Source organism: Vigna radiata, chromosome 1 (assembly GCF_000741045.1).
Source record: "Vigna radiata var. radiata cultivar VC1973A chromosome 1, Vradiata_ver6, whole genome shotgun sequence".
In the NCBI taxonomy this organism is placed as follows: Eukaryota; Viridiplantae; Streptophyta; class Magnoliopsida; order Fabales; family Fabaceae; genus Vigna; species Vigna radiata.
Window position 1 is genome coordinate 11,420,569 of NC_028351.1, and position 26,775 is coordinate 11,447,343.

The 26,775-nt window shown below is 28.3% G+C and overlaps 3 protein-coding genes across 3 annotated transcripts; 2 read left to right on the plus strand and 1 right to left on the minus strand.

The window, feature by feature from the left end:
* The first annotated feature begins 2,335 nt into the window (after positions 1 to 2,335).
* On the plus strand, positions 2,336 to 4,736 carry LOC106767346 (polygalacturonase QRT3). The gene is made up of 3 exons (XM_014652220.2): positions 2,336 to 2,605; positions 2,759 to 2,995; positions 3,564 to 4,736. Exons 1-3 carry the CDS (start codon positions 2,378 to 2,380, stop codon positions 4,566 to 4,568), a joined length of 1,470 nt encoding a protein of 489 aa, XP_014507706.1. The 5' UTR covers positions 2,336 to 2,377; the 3' UTR covers positions 4,569 to 4,736.
* A 14,332-nt stretch (positions 4,737 to 19,068) lies between these two features.
* On the plus strand, positions 19,069 to 19,665 carry LOC111242278. Its single transcript, XM_022784794.1, has one exon. It carries the CDS (start codon positions 19,128 to 19,130, stop codon positions 19,425 to 19,427), a length of 300 nt encoding a protein of 99 aa, XP_022640515.1. The 5' UTR covers positions 19,069 to 19,127; the 3' UTR covers positions 19,428 to 19,665.
* Positions 19,666 to 25,406: 5,741 nt separating this feature from the next.
* Positions 25,407 to 26,597, minus strand: LOC106767427 (40S ribosomal protein S27-2). Its single transcript, XM_014652322.2, has 4 exons — positions 26,471 to 26,597; positions 26,035 to 26,136; positions 25,909 to 25,937; positions 25,407 to 25,832 (listed from the first exon to the last, which is right to left on the minus strand). Exons 1-4 carry the CDS (start codon positions 26,471 to 26,473, stop codon positions 25,706 to 25,708), a joined length of 261 nt encoding a protein of 86 aa, XP_014507808.1. The 5' UTR covers positions 26,474 to 26,597; the 3' UTR covers positions 25,407 to 25,705.
* Between the last annotated feature and the right edge of the window lie 178 nt (positions 26,598 to 26,775).

A 26,775-nucleotide genomic window follows, 5' to 3' on the forward strand; every position in this document is an offset into this window, starting at 1 on the left:
AAATTTCAAGATATCAACAACTTAAAAATAATGTAATTAGTTTCCTTTATCAAAAATACAACCAAACAACTTGAAAACTCCCAAAACACCCTTAAACGCACAACAAGCTTTATTTGTCCCTATAAATAACACAAACACGATCAATGAACACAATTAAGACGGTTGATCAATAGATACTAGAAAGGAAAACTCAAACATTACATGTGATGCCAAAAGGGTCACATGTAGAGAAAGAACAAACAGACTAAGAAAATGACAGAAAACTAATTTACTCTATTGGAAAAACCAATCAAACAGAAGTGGAGAACTCATCTTAAGGATCATCTTAACAGTCTTTGATCTTCAAACATAGGAATAGACAGTAAAAAAAATCTAGATAAAAGAATTTTTTTTTAAAAAAAGGTATTTAGAAAAATTGTGTGAGTTTAAGATAATGAAAATCATTATTAGAATTTTATTTATACTTTAAACTTTTATTATTAAAATAATTAGTTCTCACTATTTTAAATATATTCTAAATTTTAAAACAAGATTGTCTAGATTCGTATAATTTTTATATAATAAAATTTTAAATTGAATTAAAAGTATTTTTGGATATACAAATTACATTATAATTGATATTTATAGTGACAAATATATTTGAAATTGTAAATTATATTTCAGATTTAAAATCAATATCTAAAAGTTTATCATTGATGTAGAGTGTAAATTATGTTTTTTTAATGGTGGATAGAATAATATATTTAACAAACAAAAAAATATTTCCATAACAAATTATATAATGGGTTGAAAAAATAATTTTTTTTTATTAAGATAGATTTTAATACATGTCTCTAATATTATATTAAAAAGTTTAGCTTAAATTTAATTCAATTTAAAAAATCTGACTTGAGTTTTACACTTTTATATATATATATATATATATATATATATATATATATATATATATATATATATATATATATATATATATATATTCTAAAATGTCCAAAACGTGGGACTAATTAAATTTACATGGTTAACACATGTTTAGAAAAACAAATTGCCATGGAGAAAAAAAAAAAACTGAAATTTGCTGTTCGGCCATTTTCAACATCAAACATGGCATCTTTGACTGATTTGCAATTCCATAATATCTTTTGTTTTCATCCAGAATCAAGTCTGTCCATTAAACAACAATAGAATTACACATTAAACAAACAAGGTATTCACGTTCTCTTACACTTTTGGATTCTTAAATTTAATTCTAGTTCTCTTACACTTCATAAAAAAGGATGCTATACAATTTGATTTATTTGACAGAAATATTATTTTTATTAATTTTCTGATAGAATTCTAAAAAAATATTATTTTTTTCTATAAATATTTTTCTTGCACAAATGGTTTTACTTAATTAATCAAAAAAAAAATATTTTTCCTTTGAAATATATTTATCAAAAATATAAACATGAATTATTTTCACCAACCATTTTTGTTCATTTATTCAATTTGATATCATGTTAGGAAAAAATGGGAACGACCAAAACATATTCTTACAAAATCAATTTATAACATGAAATTTTTTCCCTTATGCATTGTAATTTAGTGTTATTTAGAATCTGATAATCAATTATTATATTACCAGTAAATATTTTTAAAATATTTTATAATATCTTAAAGGCTAATACAAAATCAACCATAATCTATGAATTATTACAAAACCAAACATACTACTAAATAATGCTAACTTCTCCAAGATGTATCTTCATCTCCAAGATATATCATGTTATAGCACTAACTTCTCCCTCAAATAAATTTAACATAAATGGTGGACCTTCTGTTAATTAATGTCATCATATAATTCTTGTTGTAAAAGTGCTTCTTTCTTTCTATTATAAAAACCTTATTACACTTTTTCAAAACAACTCACTCAACTAAGACATTGAGACGTGTCATGAAGTTGGTGACTTCATTATACCTAACGCACCTAAAAATCACTTTTCTACAACATGTCAAAATTGCAAAACTCCCAGATTAATTATCTGCTTACTTTTTTTGACACATCAAATTAAATAAGGACCAAAATTATTTTTTAACAATTTTTTTACAATATGTATCACTGTATTATTGATTTGTATATTTAAAATAAAATAATCACATGCTGTCAATGATAATAAAAATGTTGTCAAAAAAAACAAACAGTTGTTAAAAATACATTTTTCAAACGAAAATTTTAAAGAAAACTTTAGAAGAGAAGCCTTCAAAGTAACACCAAAGATTTCATATGAAGTCATACTTATCCCCCTTATTTATATCCACTCTCAACCTATCCCTTAACGTATAACTGGTTCTCCCCAACCTCATTTTCTATAAAACAAACACAGCACTAGAAACCACAATGGCAACAATGTCTCCCATGTTGTTCATTCTTCTAGAGATAACTTGTTTCTTTGTGACTCATGCTTATGTGGAGAACGTGTCTCTAAGGACTCTTTCTGGTGTCACTCGTGAAGAAGCACTCCTTGGACTTAAGGCATTCAAGGCTTCTATAACTAGGCGTGATTCCATTACTTCAATACCACCTTCATACTCACCCTCTCCTACTCCTTCTCCTCTTCCACCACAGGTAATTCAGTCATCAATAGATACCCTTTTGTTTCCTTTCTAAGATAGTGTTGAAATTTGAAACCCCTTGATGAAAGGTACTCATGAACTTGGTCATGCATTTTCTGTGGGAAAATATCAAATGTTTGATGGACTTCTTTTTCGGTTGATGAAGGATCTCAAGAAACCACATGTGTACCTTGTTACATCTTATGGTGCAGATCCAACAGGAAATTCAGACAGCACTGAAGCTCTTCTTGCAGCCATAGCAGATGCAGCCAAAGGTCCAAATGAAGGGTTCTTAATGCAGGACATCAAAGATCTTGGAGGTGCTCAGGTTCATCTTGAGGGTGGAAAGTACCTCATTAGCAAACCACTGCAATTGCCACAGCCAGGGATTGGAAACTTCATGGTAAGAAAAGCATAATCTTCATGAAAAGTTCAACGGTAAATGGTCTTACATATAAGTTTAAATGGTTTTAATTTTTGTCAATTCACTAACCTAGTATCATAGCATGAGTTATTCTAACTAAACTTGTTATTTGTTTATTGAATCATCAATTAATATTTAATCTTTTGTGAATTAAAATGCACTTCTTAACAATTTGAATTACAAACTAAAAGGTTATCATATTAAAAATTGTATTAGTGTTGATCTTGATCTTTAATTCCTTAATAATATCCAATGGTCTACTGGTACATTAATCTAGAACATGAAAAAAAAATACCAACTTTTGGAAGTTTGGCTTTGGCCAAACTTGAAATAGAAAACTGGTTTTTGGAATGACTATCCATTTAATATTCAAAAGGAAGAAAGTCCTTTTTCAACCTCTTCTCCTTTGCAGTCAATATTTTATTTTGTTCTTTTCTTAGACTTTTCATATTTCACCAATTCTTAGACACAGTGCTGCAGCAAATCAAGGCATAACTGAAATTTTGGTCTTAGTTTGATAAAATTTTATCATTGAATGTTATAACAGATACATGGGGGAACTATAAGGGCCTCAAATAATTTTCCACCAAATGGATATCTCATAGACTTGTCCACCACAGGAGAAAGAAATTCCTACAATTACGAGTACATAACTCTAAAGGATCTCTTGCTGGATTCCAACTTCAGAGGAGGGGGAATTTCAGTGAAAAACTCACTCAGAATCAACATAGACAATTGTTACATAGCACATTTCACCAACACTGGAATCTTAGTCCAAGGTGGTCATGAAACCTTCATCAGAAACTGCTTCCTTGGCCAGCACATCACTGCTGGAGGGGACAAACATGAAAGGGACTTCTCAGGCACTGGAATAAGCCTTCAGGGAAATGACAATGCAATAACAGATGTTGTGATTTTCTCTGCTGCCATAGGAATAATGATCACTGGTCAAGCCAACACCATTTCTGGAGTGCATTGCTATAACAAGGCCTCTGGTTTTGGAGGCACTGGAATTTATTTGAAACTTCCTGGTTTGACACAAACTAGGATTGTGAATTCTTACATGGATTACACCAATATTGTTGCAGAAGACCCAGTTCAACTTCATATCTCTAGCAGTTTCTTCCTTGGTGATGCCAACATTGTGTTAAAATCAGTAAAAGGGATTGTGAATGGTCTGAACATTGTTGATAACATGTTCTCTGGCTTAAATCATGGGGTTGATGTGGTCAAGTTGGACCAATCAAACGGTCCCTTTAATCAAATTGATCAAGTTTTTGTGGCTAGGAATGTTGTGAAGGGTATGAACTTAAAGGCCACAGTTGCAAAGATTACTATGCAAGGGAATGGAACCTCATGGACAGCTGATTTTAGCAAAGTTTTGCTTTTTCCTAACCTTATCAAGCATGTTGTGTATACTTTGATCGTTAATGGAAGCAGCTTCCCAAATCATGCTCTCAGAAATGCGTCTCATAATAGGGTTGTGATTGAAACGAATGAGGCCGTGACTGCAAATGTTTTTGTCGCTGTGGATCAAAGTATTGCAAGTTAGAGATGTTCTGATTGAAGAGGGAAATGTGCATAAGCTTGATTACGAATTCACCAATTCTTTCTTTCTTTCGGCAACATTAAAGGCAACTTTGTAACCATACTACAAATTTTGAGACCGTATGTTTCAAATTTGTTGAATACATTGAACTGTAAATAAAGGAACGATGGTGGGAGATTAAAATTTATCATAATATATATATATATATATATATATATATATATATATATATATATAATTTATTTTATAAATCCATTTTATAAAATTAAATTAAATTAAAATTTATATGGTAAGATAATATCAAACCTCCTTTGAAATGATTCTAAACCATATTTATTGTTTGTTAACTTGTCGTATCAATATTATATTTAGTTTCACAGTGTGTAATATATAAAAAATATTGTATTTAATAATATAGAAGTGAGGGTAAATTTCACTTTACATAAATAATTTTATAAAATTAAATTATTTAATTTTGTTTTTAATATATTTTTTAGAAAATAAATTTTAATATTAGTTTGTATAAAACACTCGCATGTAGATGAATATTTTGAAATTACATATAGATATTATTAATAGTATAACTTAAATAATAATTAAAAGATAAAATTCAACCACTTGATTAATTTTAGTATTATCTATAATATGATTAAGTTACAATACTACACATAATAATATATAATCAATAAAAACATAACTTGTTTCTAATTTGAAGGTTTTAACATACACAATTATTTTAGATTATTTTTGTTTAAAAGTGATAACATAATATTGAAATGTTGTAAATTAATTCATTGGTTATTACTTATTCTTCATATAAGATTTTGTTTAAAAAAGTTAATGCACGAGTCTCTTGTATATATGTTCAGCAAAATTTAACGCGGAGTTTTTAACTCATTAGTCCATTTTAGTATGTCGTGTTTGGTTCATCAATTTACCAAGTCAAAGACCAGAAGAGATGAATTTATTCACTAACTATTTTTTAAATAAAAATTAATTTAAAATATTGAATTTGATTTATTATATTACTATGAAATATAGATAAATAATTATATTTAACTTAAATCATTAATACTAAGTTCTAAGTATTGATTATAATAAAGTAATTTATTATGTAAATATAATATTAATTAATTAATTAAAATTTAAAAATATTTAAAATATACTTTTAATATATATATTTGAAAATACAAAAATAAAAATATAGTTGAGGGGTTATTCCGCCAATGTGCTCTTTGGTAAAGATGGACTAGCATACCTTCATTTTACGGACCAATAATGAAACAGGCCGAAAAAGAATGGACTGAGAAAAGTAAAATACAAAAATTTTTTAAAAAAAAAAAACTTAAAAATTAAAAATATCTTCTAGAAGAAAATTCGAGAGTTTATATTGCGTTCTATTTTTTAAAAATTATGGTAGTTCTGAATTTGACTTGTTAAACTTTTTATATATTTCTTTACTTCATTGCATTCTTTTCCAGAAACACTACTAAAAGTGAATAGATAAATTAATTTCACAGAAAGAGAAAAAACAAAGAGAAAAAGAAAAAAAAAAAAAAACTAACAAGAACGGTGACTTGAAAATGTAGTTGAAGTGTGAAACAAAAGATTTTTAATTTTTATGCCAACGAATTCTACTTCCAACAGCGAAATGTAACTAATCCTTTGAACGTTAATAGAATTTGGAAACCCAAATTTCTTTATATTCCATTTTCTAACAAATCTAAATGGAAGACATTGGAATTTGAAAACGGAATCATTTTAATTTATTTGCATTTTTCATCTTTGCACTATAACTTACACATGATTTCGATCTTCACAGTTAAACAATGTTTATATATATCCTATCCAATAAATATGCTAATTAATATAGTTCAACAACATCCATTCAATTTTAGTGACCAGAAATGATATATTTTAAAATATATTTGTTGGTACAAATATTTACATATTAATGATAAAAGTAATCAAATTTTGGTAGTTTAATTATATCATGATATTTTTTAATACTATATATTTATAAAATATTTAATATATTAGGTAAAGTGTTACATGATCATAATTTTTCTACTAATTATCATTTATGTAATAGACTACTATTTTATTAATATTGTTTGATACTATTTGTTTTTATCATGAGTCATAGTCCAAAAACCTATAAATACACATCATATTTCATCATGAAAATACACACTCTCTTTTACTCAAAAAATACAAACTCTTGTACCAACTTGAGTGTCGGATAGTCTTCTACAAGTGGATCTTCCTTTGTGTTTCAACCTTCAGCAACATTCATCAAAGATCTCAAAAGTCATCAAGATCTTGTTACATGTCCAAAGATTTGCTCCAAGTCCCCAATAAGAACATTTGACGTCCATCGTGGGATCTTGATAAAACTTTGCTCCAGTCTCACTCTATCATGGTCACCACCTTAAGTCAGGCTCAATTGTCACGCGAAATGGAGCCCAACCCTATGACAAGCCTTTAGAATAAAATATAAATGTTGATCCAACAGAATGACTAACAGTGCAAGCACTACGATGAGGAGCTTGCGACCTTGCGCACCCAACACCAAGCCAATCTCCAAGCATTGAACCAGAAGCTCACAGGTCTGGAGAATGGGAAGCCTCCTCCACATCCTTGTCCTTGGCGGAGGACCGCTCAACCAATAGTTCATATGTGACACTCATCTTCCTCACAAAAGCATCAAGATCAGAAACCGACACATCAAGGAAGCTTTCAGGAGGAGGATAGTGCAGTTCCTTGATAAATCACAATCTATAAGACTCCCAAAGAAGTTGCAGTCGATCTGCTTAGCGTAGGTCCCGTAAAGCTTATAGTAGGTTTTTGTTTTTAAAAAAGTATCAATTGCACTCTTACTTTTGAAAAGAGTTTTAATATCTTCCTAGTTTTTGAAATATTCCTCAATTAAGTCTTTTAAAAATAAAATATTAATGTCGTCGGATCAATATATGATTTTTTTAATTTTTTAATTTTTATTTTTCAATTTAATTTTTATTTTTGCAAAAAATTATGTTGTCATGTGTCAAGTTTCTTGTGTAAAACGTGATATATCAATACTACGTTGTAGGATACTATCACATATTTATTTTCAATTTAGTCAATTTGTTTTTTTATTCAATTCAATTTATTTTTTTTGTTTCGAAATGGAAAAATATTATATCTCTCTAAATTAAGACAAAATTTATTATTTATATATTCATACTGATATTTTTATTAAAAATGATTTTTTAATATATTATATATTATATATTATTAATCTATGTTTTTTATAAGATTAAAACTAATTAACCATAAATATTTTTTTTAAAAAAAGTAAGTATTCAAAACTAATATATTATTATTCCATATTTTTTAATAAGAAAAAACTATTTAATATCATTTATACAAATAATAAATTTAGATATCTTTTAATTAGGACCAAATTTATTATTTCTATAAATATTATCCAAATATTTATATTAAAATTTGGCAGTTAAAGTTATTATTAACAAAAACATGAATTAATAATATAGAATAATGTCATATATTAAAATATCATTTTTAATAATAAAAAAATGTATAACATTTATATAAATAATAAATTTTGTATCAGTCTAGAAAGAGATATTCTAGTTTAAGAAAAATTAAAACTAAATTAAATAAAAGAACATATATTTGAGAATTAAATTAAAATCAAGAGAATTATATATATTGATATATGACACGTTAGGAATAGGTTGACAAAAACAAATTAAAGAATAAAAAAGTATAAAAAACCAAAATTGATATGTGATATATTGTTAACTTGTTAATAATTTTAAAAAAAATTTAATTGAAACATTTTTTAAAAAAATTATGAGGTAAATAAAACTTTTTTAAAAAATTTATGACTTGAAACTTGTTTAGAAATAGAATTCAAAACGTTAGAGATTTAAACTTAAAATAAAATACAAATAAATAGATGAGCAACAACACAAGGTAGGGAAGACATTATGAATGTAAAACCTGCTCTGTATTGGCTATTGCTAACACAACTTTCAATTAATGCTAGAGACCCGTCACCAACTATACTTAATTAATTAAATCAACAAGTTTTGTTTGGATATGCTGACTAATAAAAGAGACATTGTCTCTCACATACATATACATATTTTGTAAAGGATGTTTTTTTTTTTTTTTTAATTTGAATGTTAGAAATTTGGATATCAGTATACAATTTGATGATTATTTTTTTTTCTCATTCTCTCTCAATTTATAAATAAATAAAGAAATTAAATTACTTTAAAAATGTACTCTTTATATCGTTGAGTTCATTATAACTGGACTCTTATATCTTGTCATGTTTTTTTTTAATAATATTTTTTTTTCATAATTTTTTTTATAACGTATACGTAATAGTTTATAATCGATCAGTTTAAAATATTTTTTTAAATATAAATTTAAACAAATTAATAAAATAATGATATATGTTCCGTTAAAAAAAATATTAAAAAAAATTGTCAAAATATTGATAATTTTTCTTTTAAGTGAAATCCAATAATTTCAATATAATAAAATGAAAATAAATAAAGTGATATTTGAAAAATGCTACTAGTTAAGTACTTGGGAGAATAAATTATAGCTGAGTGAACCAGTTGTTGAAGATTCCTCCATTATTTTAGTGTAACAGAACTGGTACAAAACGCCAAGGACCTTCGCACAGATTAACCAAATTTGGAAGAAGAGAGAAGCAGAAAATGAAGAACAAAGGTTTGTACCTTGTGTTGGTGATGACGGTGATCCAGTTTCATCTGAGCATGGGAACTCCATGGAAAGAGATGGAGTCCATGAGCAGTGACGTGGAATCAGAGTTCTTATTCGGTTCACATGTGGCCAGGATGCTATACGATGTCAGCCAATCTACGTCTGGCCGAACAGGTAATAGCAATAACCAAGCTGTAAATTGTCCACAGAGCAATGGTTATCGTAGCTGCTTGCCCTCCCAAAACGGTGGTGGCGCTAACAAAAACTGTGCTGATTACACCAGGAATTGCTGAGAACATGTTTCACTCTTTACAATTTCATTTCCAGTATTTCAAGGTTGTCTCTATGTTGTAAGATTGATGTTGTCGTTGTCAGAAACCGCGTGTAAAATAGTTAATGCTTTCTGTGTTACCTGTGTTGTATTATTCTGTATCATCTCCGAATTACTGAATGTTGACAAGAATAATTCCATGCGAGATGGAAAAAAAGTTTGTGAGAAATAATACATTACCTAAAGGTAAATTCTGGAGTTTGTTTTCCACACTTTTTTGTTAAAGTTGATTGAAAATGTAGAGTTTGACAGAAAGCATATAAAATAGGGATATGTTGCTTGATAATATTAAAATCACAAGTTGGTGAACAATAATGTGAATTTGACTTTAATATCTCAATGATTGCGTTGTTAAGAATTATTCTTGGAACCAAATTCTCTTAGAATTTTAGTTCTTTGAAGCTACCGAGTCATAAATACAGTCATCCGTTGTGAAATTGCATGGCAGAGCTTGATTGCTATGGGGTGAGGAGAGTAAACTACGGTTTAAAAAGTTAATATACTGTATCATTGCATCGCAATTGATTTCGTAGGTAACAAGAGATTACAATCAATTTTTTCTTTTTTTTATATAGACCACTTTTAAATTTATTGACCTAATTGGACGATCAGATTTTGTTTTTCTAAATTAGACTTCTTTAGTATAGTTTCTTTTTGTGTAAGATTAAATTTAAATCATGCTTTTTTTAGAAAAAAAAAATTGCATGATGTTTGTGGTTGGAATTACGCTTTTTGAGGAACAAATTTTTAAGGTTTAATGTTTCAATAGGTTTCTATTTTCGTCTAGAATTTCAAATAGATCTCTTTTTTTTGGCGTCTCAATTGAGTCTTTATTTTTATAAAATTAAATCACATAGTGTTTTTCCGTCAAATTGAGATGACGTGGTTAGGAAAGGTATGCTAGCAGTGTAATTTTTTGTTACGAGGTATTAAAAACGTGACTGAATTGTATTTTTTTAATTTTTGAATTAAAAAATGAAATATACAGAGTATACTTCATTTTTTAATTCAAAAATTAAAAAAATGCAATTCAGTCACATTTTCAATGCCACGTAATAAAAAACTACACGGTCAACATATCCTTCTTAACGGCGTCATCTCAATTTGACAAAAAGGTCCTATTTGATTCAATTTTAAGAAAATAAGGACTCAATTGAGACGCTGAAAAAAAATGGGACCTATTTGAGATTTTGGACGAAAATAGAGACCTATTGAGATATTAAACCAATTCTTAATATTTTTTTTTTACAGTTTCATAGATTTGTATACTTATTTACAATACATTATTTTATTAAAAATTTATAATTTGTTTGTAAACTTATGTTGTAAAGTATTAGAAATATACATTTTAGAAGTGATAATGATTTTAAAAATAGTGAAACTCGATTATTTTAATATTAAATAGTTTTAATATAAATAGTTTTTTTATTAAGTTTCATTATTTTAAAACACTAGAAACCACTTTTCTAAAGTTATCTTATTACTCTTAAAGAGTTCTCACCCTCTCTTTGTCTCATTAAAAAATTGATATCGTAGGATTGATCTTTGCAACGAACTCTTCCACTTGAAATTAGTTTTTTCGTTTGAGTAAGTTAAGTTTCAATAATTTTCCTTGGTGTTTTCTATTATCTATTACATGTTAGCTTTGTTTTACTTATATACATGCATTTAGTCATTAATATGAGTATCTACTGATCAGTGGTTCTAATGTTATGTCCCAATCGTGTTTGTGTTGTTTCTAGGTGTAAATAGGACATCCATGTGAGTTTGAAGGGTTTTTGAGTCCTTAAAGAAAGTTCATTTATCTCTTAAGTAAAGAAAGCTAATTGCATTTGTTTTTAAGTTATGGATATCATGAAATGTTATTTTGTTGATTAAATGGTATGATGATGTTTGATTTGCTAATTTTGGTTTATGTTTGATGTTTGATATGTTGTTGTCTTGATTGAAATTGTATTGAATTTGGGAATTGAGAATTTGATCAATTAAGCCAATTGATATATGTCATAACATTAAAAACTATTTTTGAACCAAGTACTAAGAGGGATATACCAAATTAAGCATTTGAATAGGTGTCATTCTCCAAACGAAAGAATTTAAATCTGTTGTTTTTTTATACAACATTGAGTAGTGGCATATTGGCATTGAGCGCCAGCTCACTTGGCATGTTTGGAAGCATTTTGGGTTTAGGTTGCTAAGCACTAGTTTTGAACTGTTGAGCGTCAAATATTATGAATGGTATAGCACTGAGCGGGGCCAATGTGTCACTGAGCGCCCATTTTTGCAAATGGTAGCGTTGAGCAGTTTCAAAGGGTCGTTGAGTGTCATCCTTGTATTACAGGTTTATAGCATTTTAACTCCAAGGTGTTAAGCACCAAAAAGTGTCACTACGAGAGAGTGACAATGAGTGCCATAATTGGCACTGAGCTCCATGTTTTGCGAGAAGTCTGGTGTTAAACGTCACCTTTGAGTCTTTGTGTGTATATGTGAAATTGTTTGTCTTATTTGGCTATTTGAGATAGATTTAAAATGGACTTTAAGTAGGCAAGCTTCGAACTCATTGTCTCTAAACATGATTGGAGGCAAGCTTTTGACCTCTCTTTCAACCAAGTGCACCGTTTTAAGGGTGCGGACATGCCTTTTCTATGCCAAATGAGAGGAGTCATCCCTTGTAAATCCACCCGAGATGGTGTTTATGTGTCCTCTTAATGGGAAGTCTCTGCTTTTGGTCCTACATCGACTTCTGTTCTCGGATGACTCCCTTCTCCATTCGGTCTCATGGTTTGCTTTTATGGAACTGTGTGTTAGGCTCCACCAGCGAGGTGGACTTGCATCCAGGCGATCCTTCTTCACAAACTACCTTGGGTGATCGACTCTAATGAGCTATATGATTTTGTCTCTTAATGTTAAGCATTCTTACATGGTATTGCCTAAGTTTTTGTGATAAAGGCAGTGTTTGTTCACATCGATATTGTGAAGGGTCAACTTCTTCCTTAGAAGGGGCAACAAGTCAGTACTAAGGGCCTCCTCAAAGAATTTAGCCCGTGACACACTTAATAAGGTGGAATTACTGAAGCAAGGACCCTTCGATCGTTCTTTGCCTCCAAACAATTTCTTATTTGTCCCTTTCTTATCTCCTCCTAACGACTATGTACGCATTTTCTTGCGGAAGTCCCTTATCTCCTTGACCTGCATGTATTAGGTCGCTCTTTGTCTTAGTTCTTCCAAGTTCTCTACGGATTCATGCAAAAAGCTGTCAACAAATGGGCCCAATCACAATGTCATGATCATATGGTTCATGGTCACATCTAGGATAAGGTTTTGGATTTGCAAGGTTACCTTCCTGAAACTCTCCATGAATGCCCAAAGGGATTTATTCTTCTATTACCTAACATTGACCAAAGGGATCGATGTTAGGTGATGTGGTTAACTTGTGATGAATTAAGCTCCGAATTTCGATCGGATAGTCGCAAAGCAGTCTATTGAGTTGGTCGATAGTAGAGGGAACCAAGCTAGGGCTTCCCCCTTCAAAGAGGTAGGAAAACTCTACACCATATGGCGTCACTCATAGTGTACAACACCATTTGGTTCATGAATATCTGGATGTTCTTGTTCAGGTCTCTGGATCAATCGTACTTGTCAAATACGAGCATCTTACAGTTACCTGGCAAAGGTGTCTCGCTAATCCTCGTACTTAAAACAATTTCCTTGTCAACTACTTTAATGTTATCTTCTTTTCATTCGGGTAAGTTGTCCTCCAACCAATCAGAAAAATTTGATAAAGATACTCCGATGCTAAAGTCAATTTGGGTTTGATCAGTTAAACAATTAATGTTGTAATAAATGTGTAGTGAAAGATCTCAATAATCATACATTTGACCTGTATTTATAGTTTTCTTTACGAACTTTTGATTAGAGTTGACTTAATTATAATCCAATTTTGCTTAAACATGATTACTAACTTATTTAAATTAACTAAACGATTACTGAGTGATACATATCGTGCAATTTTTTTTTTTCGAAATATATATTTTTATCTGTGCACACAAAACCATTGCCGTTGCAAAGAAAAGAGGGAGAATTCTGCATAGGGAAAAAAAACTTGCTTCCAATAGTTTTTTTCAAAATATATTTTTGTATTTTGGAAAGTATTTTTTTTGGAACATATTTTATGTGGAGTGTTCTGAAAAATTCATTCCAGAACTAGGGAAGTTTATTTTGAAAATTTTGTTATAGAAGAAAACTTAGTTTGGAAAATTTGTAGAATATATATATTTTGGAAGCTGTTTTTCAGAAGGTAAAATGGTTATTTTGATAATTTAATGGGTGCGCGAAGAAATAGATTTGGTGCAGGAAGTATAGGAAAATGCAGCCCATATAAGACCCAGAAAAAAGAGGCAAATTATCATCAAGAGAGGAAAACTCATCTGTAGAGAGTGAATCTTCATGAAATTTCAAAAATATATTAGATATATTAAATTTGTAATCATATTATATTTTATTAAGATCAAATTTATAACTATCAAACGTTGTATTTGTGACCGTAGTAAGAATTTAATTTTAAAAATCTTTTAATTTATGTAGTAAGAAATTAATTTCAGAAGTATTTTAACAATATTGATGTATGCGGATTAATATACTTTTAAGCACTTTCATACCATTAAAGATATAAAATAGAATAATAACATGAGAAGCATAATCAAATAATTTAATTCATATTTGTATTAAACAGGCATTAATTAACCTAAGTAATGATAATTTATGTCTTTTAACTAAGTGATTTCAGGTTTAAATTCTTCCTAATGCCAACTTGATAGAATAAAAGGTTTGTGAAAATTTTAAGAAAAAGGGAAAAGTCATAGAAGAAATATTAAAAGAACAGCTGGAAACCTTATCATCTTTTCGAAGGGAACTCACAATCAAGTCCCTACATGTTTCACTCCTATTGATTAGTTTTTATCAAATTAAATCAGACATATATGGATAAAAAAAAAACAGAGAAACTCCTTAATCTCTTCAATTTTTATGACTAAAACGATAAAGAAACTTCCTAATGTCTCACCAACCACATTAATCTAAGAATAATAATTTTAATAGAACTTTTTTATCTAACTAATGGGTTAAGAAATAATGTATGTTTAATTATTTTTTATAAGTAGGAGTTATATATAAAAAAGATATTTAATTATAGCTGTTAAAAAAATTATCCAACTCATTTTGACACAACTTATTATACACTTACCAAATTAATTCAATTCGTTTTATTTATTTGTGAGTTTAAAAAAATTAAGTTCAGTTTGAGTTATCATGGATTTGTGAGTTAAATTAATTAATTTACTTAATTTATATTTTTTCTAAATCTAATTTTCTTTTAATATATAACCAAAATCTAAAAAATTTAAACTTATTTTAAAAAATTTCTTTTTTTTTATTTTAGACAATAAATAAATCATTCATCTAAAATTAAATTATAATTTTAAATAAAATATAAATAATTTAAAAAAATTATGTGTGGGTTGATGAATCAAAATCATCTAAATTTTTAATGAGTTGAATATATTTTTGATTTGTATTGAAATTTGTAAATTTCTTTATTTCAACTCAATTTAAAGTCGTGATAAGTGAAATTAACTCGGGTTTTAACCAATTTGGAGAACTTTATATTCAACCATTCATGGAAACTCTTTTGAATGTAATTTTTAAAATAATTTCATCTTCATGTTCTTCTAAATGTTTAAAATGAATAAGATATTTTTTAAGGTTATTTAAGTTTTTCCAAACCATACACGCGATAAGGAAAACTCCTATAGTTGTTTCCTTATCAGTGTTTATTCCTTTAAAAATTGTTTAACAAAAAACAAATTTGAGTGGAATGCTTTTTCGAATAGACTTGTGTTAGCGTGTGAGCCACCAATGGATTTTAAAAAATCTGGGCAATAAAATAAAAATATATATTTCTTGGTTACATGAAAAATAATATTAAAAGAATTAGCATGATGGAAATATAAGAAAACTCTACTTTATAATAACAAAATATTGAAAAATTAAGGAAGGATAAGTCATTCCATAGTATAAAGCATGGGTCCATCTTTGCGTCAAGTCAATTCTCCTCAATTAAAAAAGAAATAAAATAAATGTCTCTAAAATTCCAAAATACAAATGTGAGGTATATATAATTTTAACCTAATTTTCGATATTTTTTATTAAAGATTTTCTTATGAGTACTTTATTACAGGTTTAACACTCAAATATGTAAAAACAATAAGTGAACACATTATTTATCTTCCCTTTTAAGTGAAGTGTTCCCTAAAATTGACTTATCTTCGTTTGATTTAATATTGGATGTACTTTTATTTAGCATGTGTTTCATCTTAATACTTTGTTTACATTAGGAGTGAAATAAAAAGAAGAAGAAGAAATATATAAGAAGGGGAAGAACGGGATGAAAGACATACTATTTAAGATAAAAATGAAAGAAAAGAAAATAAAAAATTATTTTATTTGGATGAGTAAAAAGGAATTTACATAAACAAATAAGTGATATAAAAATATTTATATTGTGAAATCCTAAAAGCTTTAAATATTAGAAAAATAGGTAAAAGATTAAACTATATATATTAATATGATTTAAAGAATTTATTTTATTTTAAAGACGAATAATTATTTAATTAAAAAAATATAATTATATATTATTAAATATTAGTTAATATTATTGGATATTATTATATTGTTATAAATTATATTGAGATATTGTTAAATATAATTAGATATTATTATTAGATAATAATAATAATAATAAAAAAATAGTATTTTCCTTAGAGATATTAAGTTTATAAATATGTGAGGATAATGTTTGTGAAAAAGTTTTAATGGAAACAATGACAAGTGAAGGAAGAATGGAGAAAACGTCAAAGATTGAGTTTTGAAGAGGTTAAAGGAGAAATGAACAGTAAGAGGTAGGAGAAGTTTACATTCTTGTTTTTTTTTTTTTCTTTTGTTTATAAGTAATGTAATATTTTATGAGTTTAAATTGTTGAGTAGGTATTATTTAGTATTATTGTGATGACATGTTAATTTATGCTTGTTTGAAAACATTGTTAAAATATAAACAAAAATCTCACGTCGAATAAAATAAAAGATGAATATGAATTTATATACACATAAGATACCTCCATTGGTAAGGGATATTTTGGAGTTGTACGATAAGCAAATCTGTGAGGGCTTGGCCCAAAACGAACAATATCTTACTAGTGTGGAGACCTATATGTGTGTTGACCCTTCCTATAATTGATATTAAAACCGATGGTTCACGTTTGATGGCCAAGTTCAGACAAGTACGTCCTTCCATGGTAAGGTGAAGTCCTAGCAAACGGCTAGTGGTAGATAGTTAGATGAATCAAGGGAGGTGGAGAGAAAGAAATGCTCAGTGGTATAACCATGGGTCGTGAAAAAGAGCAAGAGATACTTAGTGCAGACCATGGTGTATTCGTGGATAAAAAAATAGACTTATATAGTGTAAAGGAGGTGGAGAACCATAGTCTTTTGTTTGAAGGGAAGATTGCTAGGATACAAACAAAAGTCTTTCTTCAAATAAAACAAGAGATTAACACGAGTTTATATACACATAAGATACCTCAATTAGTAAGAGGCCTTTTGGAGTGGTACCATAAGCATATCCGTAAGGGTTTAGCCTAGAGCGGAGAATATCTTACTAATGTGAAGACCTATATGTGTGTTGACCTTCCTTACAAAAATAAATGTATGCTTGTGTGTGGTGACTCAACATAAGGTATGAGTCTTTTCCCATAAGACTCTCTAGGAGAGCCGTGGAAAATAGAACCTAAAAACTCGGTCCTAGGAGAGAGGAGGGAGTGAACTTCGTTCATAAGACTCTTGGTGAGAAAGAGGGTCTTTAGCTATTAGGATACAAACAAAGTCTCATATCCGATAAAATAAGAGATGAACATGAGTTTATATACACATAAGATACTTCCTCTGGTAAGAGGCCTTTTGGAGTGGTATCAAAAACAAATCTGTGAAGGCTTAGTCCAAAGTGGACAATATCTTATTGTTGTGGGGACTTATGTGTATGTTGTCCCTCCTTGCAATTGGTATCAGAACCGATTGTTAGTCTTGGCGATCGGCCCTTCCATGGTAAGGTGAAGCCATGACAGGTGGCTAGTGGCAGATAGCCAAGTGAATCATGGGAGGTGGAGAGCATTTTGGAATGATACTAAAAGCAAATTCGTGAAAACTTAATCTAAAACAGACAATATCTTATCGTTATGAAGACTTATATGTATATTGTCCCTCCTTACATTAGCTTCGCAAGAACAAATGTCTCGTTTTTATACGAGAAGAGATTATAGTACAAGTGTTGAGGAAGGATGGTCAATATCGTGAAATGTTTGGATTAAAATTTATTTGTAAAACAATATTTTTTTTTATTTATATTTTCAAAGAGGATGAAGTTTTATTTTAAATTATATAATTTATATTAATTATAAATTTTAGGAGACGAAAAATTGAGTATTACATATATACTTATATAAAATTATTGTTGTTATTATATTACTGTTTTAATAAATATTAAAAAATTATTTCCTTAACATTTCGTGTGAAAAAAAAAATATCCCTTTAACATGTCGTGTGAATTTGGAAGAGAATCGTTTTTAATGAGTAAATAAAAAAATGATCATGTAATTTTGTTTTCTTAAACAACAATTTAATATATTCTATTTAATTTTATTCCATTTCCAAAAAGACAAAGACAAGCCTCAAATTTCAGTAATCTCAATACACTAAGCAAATTATGTTTAACTAAAAGAACAAATTATGTTCAATCAAATGTTAGTCTTTGTTGTCTACTTATAATAAATAATAGGCTTATAATGACTATTTTCATAAATAAAGTTGATCGAAGAGAGAATACATGTTATAATCCAAAAAAAAATGAAAGAAAAATTAGAAAAGTGTTAAGAAAAAGGTAGGATTATTCTAATGAGCGTCATATCTATATCCTTAATAAAAATAAATATAAATCTATTAAAATCATTTTTTAAAAAAATCAATTAATCACATTTAGTGTTTTTAAAAAAATTATTATCAATTAATATGTTAAAGAGTACAAACATAAAATTTACTTATGTTTTAAAATTCAGATGCGATTTTCAAATTTAAAAACTAAATGAATTAATCATTTTAAACTAATATTTAAATTAAAATTTGTTAAATAATCTTCAAAAAAAGTCAAATATAAATTTAAAATATTATTTAATAGGTTAAATATTGATAATTAATTATATCTATTATTATTTTATTAAGTTGAAAGAGTAAAATGTATTTAAATTTAAAAGAAAAATTAAATTCAAATTAAAGAAGATTCCTGAATTATTTTAGCATAACCCAACAGTACAAAAGCGACAGAGGTATTCACTGTGTACCATAATCTGGTTTGTCCAGTGAGAACACACAGTTCCCAAAAGATGAAGAAGGGTTTCTCCCTTGTGCTCCTCATCCTTCTCATCCACCACAACCTTCTCAACGCCGACAACTGTGTCACAGAGGATTGTCTCATCGCCAACGATTTCGAATCAGAATTCTCGTTTCCCTCTCATGCCGCAAGAATGCTCTACGATGTCAGCCAATCAGTCTCAGGCAAAACAGGCAACGGCAACAACAAAGCTGTAAATTGTCCACAAAAGCAAGGTTACCGCAGCTGCATCCCATCCAAAAACGGCGGTGGCCCCAACAAAAACTGTGCTGAGTATACCAGATACTGCTAAGAACACCTTCCAATTTCCTTTCTCGTTTTGAGGTTTTCCTTTTCTTGTTTTAAGGTTGTCTAGTCTAATTTAATTTCCCTGTCTTGTTATTCATACTTCAATTGTACTGTACTGTACTGTTACTGCCTCTGTATTATCATATCATCTGTACTCTCTCACTTTATCAATTTCTGCTTAAGAATAATTCCATGTAAGATTGCAAATAATAAATCACTATCTCTGCAGAGGGTTTCTTCAATTTTTGTTTTTTCATAAATTTTTTCAGATGTTTTGCATATCCTCACTGTTATATATATACTGTAAGAATTTCTCGGTGGTTTATCGTTCTGGAAAAGTGAAGTTTTGAGAGGATGAAAAGAAGAAGAAACTGTCAAAATTAAGAACAACTGAATTTCTGAAATGATTTGATTGGAGCAGGATATAGATTAATAAAGTGGAAAAAAATGTTCTGCATATTTTTTAGGTATAAACTGAATCTCAGTAGTATGAGGATGTTTTAAGGTATCGTAGTTTGGCACGTGAAATTGATTAAGATTGCAATGGAATTGGAATAAAATGTTTTTGATATTAACAAGTTGGATTTCTGATTTATGTTATGATTTCGTCAAACAGCGTTTTAAGAGAGATTCAGTAGTAAAGTTTCTTAATTAAAAAAAAAAAAAAACAGAATATTGTAATTTAGATTTTTAGAAGCGTAACTAAGAGAAAATTAAATTTAATATTTCATGATTTGATTATATTTAGATAGTAATTAAGTTGAAGAAGAGAATAATTGAAAGGTGTTTTTGGATATTAAAGAAAAATTTTGTTTGGTGTTAGATATTTTGGTGGGACGAAAGCAACCATTGTCGCCATTCCTTTGTCTGCTCATCAAATTCTTTCAATCACTTTCATATTTTGACAATCTTCGTTGCCAACAGCACTCGCCACCACCCTCTTTGTTTGACTACTTCAAACCGATTATGCTTTTAATTTTTTAATCCAACAAAAATATTCATGATTTCAAAGTTAAAAAACTATAAATGCAATTTTCTTCCATGATATAATCATAGTTTATCTTATTAATATTGATTGTGGAGTAATTTTTGACCAATCACAATTTAACACGTAATCAATGTTTAAATGTTGTATAAAAGATGTTGTCTAAATATTATTATCCGGATATATGTCATGGAGTAGAAAAACTTATGGGTGCTAATGTACAATTTTTTCTTTTTTTTTTTCCTTAATCTTTTAATGTTATTGTAGCTATGATTTTGATTACTTTCTCATTTAAGGAAATTTCTTGACACGTCTTTCTCTTCACTTTTAAGAAAACAAATATATAGAAAATTAAGTAATTTAATAATTTGGTTCCTTAAAAGAACATTTCCATGTGAATGTTTATACATAAGAGGGATGTAATCCAAAGTACATTTAGTTTTCACTTTTCTTCGCTTTCACAGGCAAAATGGTCATTAAACAAAAAAGAAATCTAACTTCTAAGTCTTTTGACACTTTTAGTAAGTCTTTCATCATCATCATAGTCTACAAGTGCTAAGCTAATCAATATACTACCTTATATTAATATAAGGTATTATAAGATATGTTTTTTTATATAAAAAAATTAAAAAAAAAATGAATTATCAGAATTTTATGAAAGTAATTATTACTTAAATAAAATAATTTTAAAATTTTACTCAAGTAAGAATTTGAAATTGTTTATATTTTCAAATTTATGTCTTCTTTTCATATTTTCTTTTCAATTCAATTTTAGTTGAGGTATCTAAAACCAACATATTATTAGGATAACTATTTTTTTATTGATGTCAATTAAGTTCTTTTTATTGATTTTGATAAGAGTTGTTTTTTATTTACATTTTCAGGGTTATTTTTCTTGTTTTTGTTATAGATTGTAAAAATAACAACATCGTAAAAATAATCCGAATTGAAGTTAGTGTAAATAATTATGGTCAACAAACGTATCAAATATTAGTTGAAAAAACATATTAAACTTTGACCAAAAAATATTAAATAAGATTGCTAAAAAATCATTAATATTATCTTTTAATTTTAATAGTAATTTAATATTTAAAAAATTACACTTAACGATAATTGAAATATTTTATTTAAATAAACAGATTAAAATTTAATAAATTTAAATACAAATAAAATAATTTGAAATAAGATAAACACAAATGTAATATATTTATACAAATTATAGAATTCTCATTTTAAACCCATGCTAAGGTTCAACTTTTGTATTTATTAGACGAGTATATTTACCAGCATGGTATCTTTGGGGTTTTAGCCTAGTATTTTAATAATTTCAATTTCAGAGTTTTCGCTATGATAATTATTTTTGTAACTTTTTTTATTTATTTTGAATTTATCCCGTCAGTAATAAAGAAACAACATAAATATTGGTTAAGGAGTTACCTTGGTTTTATCCGAGAATATTTATATGATGCTTCATTAAATTCAAGTTTTGTTCGTAAAACTTTCCAATAACTTGTCAGCTTTAATAAATCTAATCTACGAATTAATTCACTAGCAAACGACAAAACCGACATTAGATATTTTATTTTAGTGCTAATTAATCTTAAAATTGTGGATTGAACAATGATGGATTGTTGTTGGCACGTCACATCCTAACGTAAAGTTGCATAATTAGTGTGTATAAAAAATATGCCTTGTATTATGAATTACTTTTTTTTACATGTCGTTGGGTATTTTTACTTTCTAAAGTTCTTGAATTTGGGTGCTTAATTTTTAAATAATAGCAAAGTTATTCTTTTTATGGGGTAAAAGTTTTTTTTTCTGTTTTTTTTATAATTAATAATATATAATAATTAAAAATAGAATATTAGAACTGATAGGTATTTTAATGTTAAAAATTTAATAAAATAAATAAAATTTTATAAATATGTTTTATTATCTTAAACAATTAGTATCTCTTTAGAATTTTTTTTTCTAAACTTTCTTTTCCTTCTTTAATATTGTGAGCTCATGAGTTATTTTTAAGATTGAGTTTTCTTCAAGTTGATTGAGTTGGTATTCATTCTATCGTGTGTCGAAGGAATGTGTTTTTTTTTTTAATTGTTGTATCGTTTTTATTGTAATATGAAATTATTTTTTAGTGAAAAAGTTAATCACTCTTTTATAGTGATTAATAACTGAACGTAGGATCTTTTGATTCGAACCAAGATAAAATCATTTGTGTAATTTCTTTTATCCTTTCATCCTTTTATTTATAAGTTGTTCGATAAAAGTTCTAAAAGGAAACCAAAATTTTAAAAGAATTAATTCACCCCTCCCCTCTTGATTATTCTCCGTTTATCACACTCTTTAAACATTTTGTTGCGCGATACCAATCTCTACACAAAGTGTTATAATTATTTTGTGTTGAATATAGTGAAAAATTATATGTGGGATTAATCTCTCTTGTATTGAATATACACATAGGGTTCTTTATTTATAATAAAAGAAATATGGACTAAACTCAAAATATAGATAAAAAAATAATACCAAACTAATTAAAGATAAAAGATAAATATAAAATAAAGATAATATATCTAACACTTCCTCTAAAACTTGTGTATACAAATCATATGTATCGAGTTTGCTACTAATATAATCAATAGACTTAGTGAAAATATCTTCTTCTGCATTTAAGGGACACCAAATTGTTAATGATTTGCGAAGACGACATATAAAATGAAATACCAACTAGAAGACTCCCTTGAGCAACAAATTTGGGAAGTTGCTCCATATAAATATCTTCTCACAAATCATCGTTGAAGAATACATTCTTGACATCCAATGGATAAAAAAGTCATTGTTAAAGAGCTACCATGGCTATAATAAACTAACAAAAGCATTTTTTCCACGGGAGAAGAAGCATATATGGATGAGTCAAACGTAATGGTGATAAAATAGAGGTCAGAAGAGACACCAACGGAATAAGCCATTGATGAATAGGAGAGAGAAACCTTAAAAATCCAACATTCTTCAATCAAGGCACCTGAAAAGGAAAAAAAGGTAACATTGATGCTCTAAATAGTTGCTTGAGAAGAGACGAAAAGTGTGACCACGCACGACGAACGTGAAAGAGGAAAAAGAGCTACCCCGATGCCCTGAATCGTTGTGAGACGTGCCACCGTGTACGATGAAAAAGGGAGAAGATCCTCAACTTCAAAAGGTAAAGGTGCCAAGAGCGTGTGAGAGCTCCGATGAAGGCATCTAATGGCACGATGATTTCCTGGTCGAGAGAATCAAAATCATGTGATCGTCACTCGAAACTAGTACTCCGATAGAGTCAGCGTTAGACAACAGCATTGCCGATAGCGATGGTAGAAGGCGTCGCCGGCAGCGACGGGTATAGCAATAGAGGTGACATAAACTTTTTTCTCAAAACAACTTGACTTTGATACCATGTTTTATATAGTGAAAAACTATATATGAGATTAATCTCTCTTATGTTGAATATACACATAGCGTCCTCTATTTACAATAGAAAAAATATGCATTAAATTAAAAATACAAATAAGAAATAATAATAAACTAACTAAATATAAAAGATAAATATAAAATAGAGATAATATATATAACATTTTGAAAACTACCAAAACATCCAAAAATTGTTATTTACATGTTCCATCCAGCTGCAGACAAAACATTCTTTAAGATGCCTATACATTATATGTGACATTACTATTTACAACAATTGTCACGGTTGATATTAGAACCATGCCAGCTAATAAATGCATATATTTAAAAAAATATTTAGTTAAGTTAGACTAAAAAGTTTTCTTATTAAGACAACTTAAAGAGGGCTTTAATTTAAAGAGGACTTTAGTGTCGCACAAGTTTCATCAAATAAAACTAATTTTATCTCTTAACTAATGTAGTATAAACTAATTTTATCTCTTAACTAATGTAGTATAAAGGTTAACCTAGCTCAGTCCAAGGAACAATATCATGTGAGTTCTTTAATTGGATGCAAAAGAACATGTGTTTGGGTTTTTTTTTTTTTTTTGAAAACATAAAGTAGTCATAATTAAAGGCAAAAATAATTAAACACTACTAAAATTGAGAAATTGAAAATGCAAGATTGGAATGTAAAGTGCAAAACATATTAAATGAAATGTATGATCAAACTAAAAAGTAAAAGTAAATATCAAAATAAAAGCATTAACAACATAGCAAGTGCTCCAATCTATTGCTTAAAATTATGAAAAAGTCAACTAATAACAGTAAAATAGTGTATAACCCGTGGCTGATTTAGAAAATCAGATATTAACACTGGATTGGAGTTCATTGTGCAAAATTAAAATTAGGCAGAAAGACAATAAAATAAGAAAAAATGAAACAATGAAAAGAAAAGCTTAAAATATATTTAATTAAAAACGAACTACTGAAAACAAGTTTACAACATTGTCAAAGCTAGACTCCCCCTTAATTGTTACATTCCTTCAATATATAAACAAAACTTCTACCTCATTGTTACCGTCATTCGTCCAAAATCATAATTCTCCGCAACAAAAATTTGAATTCTTTATATATTTTATTGAGCTATTTAAACTTTTCATCGAACTATCTAAATTCTTCTTCGTGCATTTTACTGGACTATTTAGACTTTATTCATTTTCTACTTTATTTCTCTCTTCCCAGGAAGAAGATTTGCATTATAGAATTCAAGAATTAGTAACGTACCCATATAGAGAAAAGTGAAAGACAATAAATAAAAACTATAAAAGGTTAACATATAATTAATTTCAATGTACTAAATATTTGTAAATGTAATAATAATAATAATATAATTTATATAACTTTATGTTACATTAGTTTTATTTAAATTTTAAATACCTAAAAACTATCATTAAAAAACTCATTCCTTAGAACTAATTAGTCTATGCTCAATCTTATTTTTTTAAAATTAAATTTAGATTTAACTATAAAAAAGCTATTATTTCTTTAACGGAGAAAATAAAAACTATAAAAACAACCAAGCAATCATGTTTTTGACCGACTTAAAAGTACAACCACATAAGATATATACATGCTATTCAGTGCAAAGTCCAATATCCCAATTAAATCATATTCAGCAAGAAATATCTATGTCTTATAAACGACTTACAATCTAACAAAAAAAAATTACCACAGCATAACTCAATTTGATTTCATATAAAATCCCTACCCAAAGTTTGATTACTGCACCATTCAATCTTCCTTCTTCCTAAATGAGCACCCTTCACCAGTCTTAACCATGATAAAGAAAAGTTTGATTACTACACTATTCAATCTCCCTTCTTCCTAAATGAGCACCCTTCAGTTAACCTAGCTCTTCCACCGGTTGGTTGGCACAACACAGTCTGACAGTTACCACATACCACAACTGTCTGAGAGTGACTAAACACAGTTGTTCTGCATAGCCAGATTCACATCACTTATTCATATATCATTATAATCAAATTTAAAGAAGAAAAGAAATCCTACTTACATGTTGAAGCAGCCTTGGCACTTCACATCCTGTAACAGATAATCTAAAGTTTACTGATAGAGCTTTTTTATNAATAAAAAAATTAATAACATTTTCGATTTCAAATAATAATAAGAGATTCTGTACCATAAAAAAAGAATTTGGGGACTGAACAAGACGCTTGAGCTTGTGCTTTCTCTTCTCCAACTCAGCCGGAGGATTCAGCAAATCAATATCGTTTTGAAGAACCTATTCAAACACAAAAGCAGAGAAGCAAATTTCAATCAGAATACGATATGCATATAAATTATATCTTACTGTTTAATTTTCTTCTACGCAAAAATAACACACAAAGGTTCTATCAAACCATAAAATTATAAGAAAAATTGTCTGAACTTTGTTTGAAACCAAAACAATTCAGGAACCACATTTATCAAAAGAAAGGAAAATTTTATCATTCTCTTCTTTGTTTCATAGGTAATCATTTAGAGGAGGAAAAATGCATAGACGATTAGACAAATGAAAATAGAAATAGAAATATTGAAGAAAGAATCTCAGATCCAGTGCGAAAAATAAGACTCACCATTGTGCGCACAAAGCTGTTGAAAACCTAACAAGGAAGTCTTAACCCTAGGTTTTTCAGCAGCAGAGAAGTGAAAAGAGACCGTGGGAAAATAACTGGAATTATAAAGCTGTTGTGTTGATATCTGGACCGGCCCAAATGTACAAATTGATATTCATTTGTTGCTATTTACACTCCTACATTTACTTTCTGCACTTCTTGTTTTATTATCTACACTCCTTTTTTTATGTAAAATAATATGCTTACCCTCATTTATCTCTAACATTTCAAAGCACTCTTATTTCATTTGCACTCGTGCACTACCA

Excerpts from the sequence above, each read along its gene's own strand:
- LOC111242278 (XM_022784794.1), top strand. The coding sequence starts at position 19,128 with ATGAAGAAGGGTTTCTCCCTTGTGCTCCTCATCCTTCTCATCCACCAC.
- LOC106767427 (XM_014652322.2), bottom strand. Across the intron at positions 25,938-26,034 it reads CCCCAAATTCTTTTTTTATG|GATGTGAAGTGCCAAGGCTG; the intron begins GTACAGAATCTC and ends TATCTGTTACAG. Across the intron at positions 25,833-25,908 it reads TGCCAAGGCTGCTTCAACAT|AACAACTGTGTTTAGTCACT; the intron begins GTAAGTAGGATT and ends CTGGCTATGCAG.
- LOC106767346 (XM_014652220.2), top strand. The coding sequence starts at position 2,378 with ATGGCAACAATGTCTCCCATGTTGTTCATTCTTCTAGAGATAACTTGT. Across the intron at positions 2,606-2,758 it reads CTTCTCCTCTTCCACCACAG|GATCTCAAGAAACCACATGT; the intron begins GTAATTCAGTCA and ends CGGTTGATGAAG. Across the intron at positions 2,996-3,563 it reads CAGGGATTGGAAACTTCATG|ATACATGGGGGAACTATAAG; the intron begins GTAAGAAAAGCA and ends ATGTTATAACAG.